General features: G+C 35.7%; 1 protein-coding gene across 3 annotated transcripts in view; it reads left to right on the top strand.

Moving 5' to 3' along the window:
• LOC129726464 (lipid scramblase CLPTM1L) overlaps positions 1-6,863 on the top strand; it is an 89,145-nt gene extending 82,282 nt beyond the window's left edge. For 2 of the 3 annotated variants that reach the window (XM_055683176.1, XM_055683178.1), the window contains 3 exons: positions 1,193-1,590; positions 5,177-5,428; positions 5,486-6,863. In XM_055683176.1, coding sequence (XP_055539151.1) covers positions 1,193-1,590; positions 5,177-5,428; positions 5,486-5,594 — 759 coding nt within the window. In that variant the 3' untranslated portion in view covers positions 5,595-6,863. The remainder of the gene's footprint in view (positions 1-1,192; positions 1,591-5,176; positions 5,429-5,485) is intronic. The other variant, XR_008728345.1, reaches the window with a different exon arrangement.
• Positions 6,864-7,639: the final 776 nt, after the last annotated feature.

The raw sequence follows: 7,639 nt of genomic DNA on the forward strand, positions 1-7,639 counted from the left end.
CTCGCATATTTTGTACCATCACATATAAAATCAACCAGCAACCGGCAGTATCTGGTAGGGAGTAACGGATACGAAGTTGTGTGAGTGTCAAAATGAACCAGAATGAGCTGTCATTGACTGTCAATTTGAACCAAGGAAAAAAAAGCATTTTTTTGCGATGAGTATTGTTATAACTACTGATACCTTTCAGTTGCTCGAAAAAATATTCATCGCAAACAGTTTTTGTTCATATATTTTACAAAATATTTTAGTTTGTTTTTACGAAAACAATAAATTTCATAGGCTTTAAGTAATAATCATGCTAGCGTACTGCGATTATTAAACTTGCTCTTCTCTGGATTTAAGGCTTTAGTTACAATTTCAAACACACTTATCACGGTCAAACTCAAATCTCTGAAAAAAAAACTTTTATACAACGGCAAATTAAAAAAAAATACAGACTCGACAAATTAGTCTGTAAAATTTGCACATTCAGTATTCTTGATGTTACTAAAAACTTCGTTTGAGTCATGCATGCGTTACAGCAAGAAGACAGTTACACGCTATCAGAAAACGACATATGTGGGTGTTCTCTGTTTTGAGTGTAGTATTCGTTTCTCCCTCCCAGGGCAGTATCACCGGCAACGTTGACTGTACTACAGAAAAACAACATTAGTCTAGTTAACTGAATGACAAAAGTGACAAAAATCAATATGGGACAGTTATGCTGGTACCGGCAGTAGGGTATATAATCAATTTTTGGCAGTCTAAAGTAGTTGTGATGTTTTACGTTATAAGTAACGCAAAGGTAATTAATATGTAAAAATAGAGGATTGAATAAAAGATAAATACTTACTTTTATAAGTGTACAGGATAACGCTTGCTTTAAAAAATACAATAGTATTTTTTTGCAACTCAAAAAATGCAGAAAATTTTTTGGAATTGAAAAATAATATATACGCTTTTTACACGGGGGATACGTGCCGCGTAAAAGGAAAAAAACGCGTAGATCCCGGAGTCCGCGTAAATAAAAACCGCGTAAATTCCGGAATCTGCGTAAAAATAACCGCGTAAAAAGCGACCTTGGTGTACAACCAAAACAATCAATAATAAACAACATTATTTCAAATTGAATCGTGAATTATCGAACATAAGTATTTTAATGACGGTCTTTTTAGTACATTTAACCAAACCGTTTTTGATTTCTTTCCAGATTCTTTTCGACTTTCTTGCTTTTAAAAATGACATTTTGTTCTGGAAACAACGAACAAATTACGTTGGACTATCAGCGAGATCGGTGCTCTGGTGCGCATTCAGCCAGATAGTTATATTCCTGTATTTGTTGGATGAAGAAACTTCTCTTATCGTACTAATTCCCGCCGGAGTGGGAACTATTATAGATTTATGGAAAACTAAAAAAATATTTAGGCTTAATCTGACCTGGAGAGGCATTCGAAAGGCGCAAGTAACAGAACAAACTGGTATTCTATCTAAAGCCGAAAATGACACAAGGATATTCGATAGACAAGCTATGAAATACTTGAGTTGTATTTTATATCCTCTCTGCCTTGGCGGTGCGGTTTATTCTTTGCTATACCACGCTCAAAAAAGGTAACTTCATGATTGGACACTTAAAGGTTTCAAACTACAAAAAATACACATCCAATATATGGACTTATCGTGGAAAAGGGTAATTCTGTTCTAAAGTTGGCTAGTTGAGCTGTCAGATCATACATACACATACTGATCTGATGATGATTGTGTGTATGTGTACTTAAGATTTTGTGTAGCCCGACCGATTCAAAAAGTAATATTGCAACTCTGAACCGCGGTCTATTTAGCCTATTTAAAATAAGATGAGGCTTATGCGTTCATATTGCTGTGGAACTAAACTAACACTATTAAAAAAAAAATGTTGAAGCAAAATTGAACTAATATTTGAAGCTCCTCATTGCAATAGGGGTCATTCACAAACTACGTAGGTGTTTAGAAAGAAAGGGGGTATCCAAATTTCTTGCGAATGCTTACGAAGGGTGAGAGGGAGATTCGAAATAAATCGTAAGATTGAAAAGTTTAGAATACAAACAAGAACTTACAAAACTACAAAAATTAATTTTAATTAGTTGAATAATTTCTCGCAGCGATCTTAACAGTTGAGCCTTGGGAAAGCAGTGCATTCATCTTATAGTGAATTTCTTTATTCCACCAGCTCACCTCGTTTTGACCTGGAAGCGCACTAACTGCTGTCAAAACCCTTCTTTATTCGCTCGATTTTGACCCAGTTTTGACCTGCTGTGCTGCTCGAAGCGCACTGTAAAATTTGTCAGCTTCAACCCACCACCGCACGTGCTAAGTTTGTAAACAATCATCTGGCATCTCTTTCTTACTTGCGTCTTAAATGGCGATGACGTTTCATTATTCCTCGGCAGTTTTGCCCGCATACAGTGGAATAAAGAAATTCGCTATTGTCGCCCAAGTAGAAAGTCGAATTTTTTCGACTAGCGACATTCGATTTTTCTCTCATACCGTACATTATACTTAACGTCGGAAGTAATGCGCTGTATAGCAAATCAGATGCACTATACAGCGCACTACTTCCGACGTTAAGTATAATGTGCGGTATGAGAGTAAAATCGAATGTCGCTAGTCGACAACTCCAATTTTCAACTTTATGCATAATATTAGTTGATTGGGACCAATGAGGTATACAAAGGTGAGGAAGAAGAAGACCTTTGTCTGTATTAGTAGCGATAAAGAGGTAAATAGAAGCACGTGTTGGGGCTGTGACGTAGAACTTCAAAAACAAGAAAATGCCATTTGGAATTGTGTTCCGCATTGTTTGACGACGCAGGCAGGCATGAAACACAGCCGTAGACTGTCATAACTTGTAAAAATTTCTGGAAAAAAATGTACCGAACATTGAATTTTGGGCATTGTTTTTTGACTTCTACGTCATCACTATTAACAAAAAAAGAAGCCCTTTAAATCCGAGACTCAAACCATCTCCGTACCTTTCTATATTCCATTGGATTGGGACACCGGCGCTAATTTTTGCTAATGAATCACACCAGTGAGCGCAACTGTTTGTGTATTGCCATCTATTACAAAATTGCTGAAACTATCGATTTTCTCATTCACACCAGAATGTCGTTGCTTGGCTAAGAGTATTAAAGCGGTTCATCGTCAGATGGAAATGTTTAAACTTGATAGCAAAGATCCAAAACAAAATTTTATTGCTTCCATTTGAGCCCTCAAAAATCCTAAACTTATCGGAAGTTAATTACTGGTGACTCCTCTTATCGTATTGCATTTCAAATTTGTATGATGATTTCTAAGAGATAACTTGCTTTTTGCAACCTTGAACCACCTTAATAAGTATTGTGCGCATCCGCTTTCAACCACACGGCTCTCACCCTAATTTTGATCTGTTGTAAAAATCAACACAACGGGCTCATGGACGAATGGTAGTGAGACTAAATGGAGTTAGATAGGAAAAACATGTGTTTTGATAAAAATAGATTGCGTTTAGTGAAAGTAAGTATCATAAAGATAGAATAAAATGTATAGAAGACATTTGATAGCTGTATTCTCGGTCAATGAGCAAAATACTCGGAGAAATTTCGATTTAACTACCACTGAAAAAGCGCCATCTCTTGCCATTGGACATGTTTTCAGGTGTCCTATTATTGTGTACTTTACTTAGTTTACTTAATTTTCAATTTTATTAACTTTAAAATGATATTAACTGAATTGGTCAACCTTTTTTGTTTTTATTCTCGATGAATATGCTATACCTATATTAAAAAATATTTTTTCTCTAGAAACAAACTTTTCCTGGAAGAGAAAATCTTACATGAAGGTTTCTAGAGGGGAGGGGGGCAATGCTAAAATTTACTATGCCTTATTATGGAGTGAGGGGGTTTGAAAATTTCAAAAAAAAGTCTTTACGTAGTTTGTGGATGACACCAAAAGACGTACACTGAAAAAACACACGCTCATACCAAATGATCTTTACATATGAATGCCAGTAAACGAACCCAATCATTCTATCATGCCGACCCATATCGATTTTTATTGGAATCCACGGTATTTTGACGTGTTTTGGCATTTGACGTGTAGCATTAAAATCTGAGTGTAAGAAGATTGATTTTGGTATGCATGGCATGGCAAATCGAAGTGTAAAGGCCCAAACAAAATGGATACGTTTGCGTTGCGTTGACGGTAATTTGACAGAAAATGTATGAGCTAACTGTCAAATTGCCGCAAACGCAACCGCAACGTATCCATTGGGTTTAGGCCTAAAGACACTTGATTCCGTGCTGTGAACTAAAACCAAAGATGACTAGAACAAGATACATGACTTCCAGTTTTTTTCATACGTTTTGCCCACGACACCCTTACAACGGTTAGTGCTGCCATCTGATGACTTAAATGCGCAATAAACTGGTTATTAGCAAAATCAATTTATCGTGCATAATCCGCCAGATGAAAATGAAAACTAGATGGCAGCACCGTATAGGGATGTTGAGAATTAGGTGGCCGCACCGAGCAAGGATATTGAAAATTAGATGGCAGGACCATACAAGGATATTGAAAAAAAAATTGATTCACATTTGGCCACCTTTCTGTCATCATCAATTTACCAGTATACAAATTAGTTCGACTTTCATTCACGCGCAGCGACAAGCATTTCCGCTGTATACTGCAAAAGTCAGGTATCTTGTTTTAGTCATCTTTGCTAAAACGCAAGTGTATTCCACGTAGCTATGAAATGTTTCATCTATTAGCACAGAATTGAACGGAATCCATTTGGCAGTAACGTGTCGACTTTTCATATAGCGAATTTCTTTATTCCACTGCGTTAGGGCAAATCTGCCGAGCAATAAAAAACGGCATCACGATTTACGACGCAAGTAAGGAAGAGATGCCAGATAATTGTTTACGAACTAAGCACGTGCGGTGGTGGGTTGAAGCTGACAAATTTTACAGTGCGCTTCGGGCAGCACGCCAGGTCAAAACTGGGTCAATATCGAGCGAATAAAGAAGGGTTTTGGCGCTTCCAGGTCAAAATGAGGTGAGCTGGTGGAATAAAGAAATTCGCTAATAGTGTAGTTATAATTCCCTTGAGATGGGATTATGTGAAGAATGTAAAGATTTAGTATCAGATGAAAGATGATTGTTTTTGTTCCATTTCTAGTTGGTACTCGTGGACTATACATTCACTTGTGAATGGCGTGTATGCTTTCGGATTCTTGTTCATGCTGCCTCAACTCTTCATTAACTATAAACTTAAATCGGTGGCAACGCTCCCATGGAGAGCATTGATGTACAAAGCTTTCAATACATTCATTGATGACATTTTTGCGTTCATCGTGACAATGCCTACATCCCATCGTATAGCATGTTTCCGGGATGACGTGGTTTTTATTATATATCTTATTCAAAGATGGTAATTTTTAATAATTTCGTATATGTTATTTTTCAATAACCATTTTTTGTATTACAGGCTGTATCCCGAGGACAAGTTGAGACTAGATGAAAGTTCATACTCAACTACTGATATTGACAGTAAAGAATCAGATGATCTCGATCAGAGCTCCAAAAAGTATAACTAAATAGTAAACATAACTCATCAAAATGAAACATTCCATCCGTCATAGCTATAATATTCTTTGTTATCAGACTGAGCTACAGATATCTTTTTTATATACTTTGTAACACTGAATTTTTCCACTGGTCTGTTTTAATAAATTGCGAAAAGAATTCTAGGCATTGCTCAAGTTTTGTCGCTTGTTGTCTGCAAACCCATGGCCGCTAGTTTGACGTAGAACTAACTGACAAACTTCAACTGTCGAACTGCAAGCTGTAATGCTAGCGCGAAACCATTAGAGAGAAATGATCACTTGCACTTGCTGTGAAAACTTATATACTGACGGTAGCCGGATAACTGTCCCATAATGAAAAACAACAAGTTGAGAAAACGGCGATTTAATATTATCCGTAAATTTTCTGATTTCCAGCTATTACATCCAAAATCCAATGACCAGAACAGTTTCATGGCACCACAAGTTTAACGTTGAGAACAAAAAACCATGGGTGAAATTGGCTTTACGTTATATAACCTGAGAAATACTACAAGGTATACAGCCCTAGGGTTGTTTGAAATGGTGACGTGGGACTAAACACTGTAATTAGGGGATTTTTTGTTACAAATTATACAGGGTCTGCAGACAGAATCTATGTGTTTGCTCAGCGACTGTACGTATTTTTATTTTCAGCCTCCCCTGGAAATCAATTTTTGGAATATATTCACCAACACTCGAAAAAATAACGTTTATATTTGGCGATATCATGCCTGTAGTATTTTTTTTTGTACAAACAACATGTATTTGACAAGGCACAAACATATCGTGTTTGTTGAAGAAGCACCAAGAATTTCTCGTAATGCGTCAAAGTCAGAATTAACTCTATATCCTCAAAAACCAAATCCAATAATACTTACGTTATCATAATGAATGGTTTTGTCTTATTTAACTCTGATTAAATCAAATCTATAATATGGATATTACTTTCAAAATAATATGAAAGCCCTTACAAAGGTTCATTAATTGGCAAACATAAGAAAATATTTAAAAAAATTATTATTGAAATTATTAACAAGTTCCAGCAAAAAATCGTAGCAATCCACAATTAAATTTTTGTTTTTTGCTTGACAATTTTTTTTTTTATTTCATTTGCATACAATTACACTCGCTGTATTACGAAGACAGCTAATATACGTTTATTATGGTAAAGCTTAGAACAATAATATATCATCTAACAATTTTGGAATGTAAAAAAAGATTCAAACGAATCTCAGTAAATAAACAAAAAATTAACAAACATTCGCAGGCTTTTACTCTTCTATAAATGTATATATTTAGGAATTTACTCTTTCGACACTGTCCGGTCACAATTATTTAGTGAATATCGAAGATAAAATTAAATAAATATCCGTTGCAAAAATTTACAATTCTTGTTGAGTAATTTATGGTAATCATATTTATGAGATAAACTTTCAATCGCCATCAACAGCAGCATTGCAGTTTTAGAAATTGTTCAAGAATGGGGATTGTTTCAAACTTTTCGGAAAATTTTTACCTTCGAGACATCATATTAGTCTAAGCTCATGGAAGCAAAAACAAATTGACCTATTGGGACGGGGAGACTCTGTCAATTTTTATTTCGATATTGATACAGAGAATATCACAGGGCATAGAGGGTGTCCATTCACGTCGTCTGTGCTAGAAATGCTCGCATGTAATTGGTTCATTGTTCGTGGAAATTTGTTATTGAAACTTTTTATCAATTTTACCGCTTAGCAATGAAATTAGAGTGATAACTAGCATATTACAAAATTGTCCTACATCTTATCTATCCAACAACATATTGGTTATTGTTATCCATCATGTGGTTATGCTGTTATTAACGTTTGAAATCTGACGCAACATTTGCCAGTTTCATTTCCAATTTTACAGAATGCATCCCAGTATAGTAAACAAAGACGTAGTTCCACGTCAAAAAACAGTATGGGACAAAATATGCGGGTACATTTCAAAAGTATGTACTCGCATATTTTGTCCCATCCCATATACATTCAACCAGCAACCGGCAGTATCAC

Source organism: Wyeomyia smithii, chromosome 3 (assembly GCF_029784165.1).
Source record: "Wyeomyia smithii strain HCP4-BCI-WySm-NY-G18 chromosome 3, ASM2978416v1, whole genome shotgun sequence".
Classification (NCBI taxonomy): Eukaryota; Metazoa; Arthropoda; class Insecta; order Diptera; family Culicidae; genus Wyeomyia; species Wyeomyia smithii.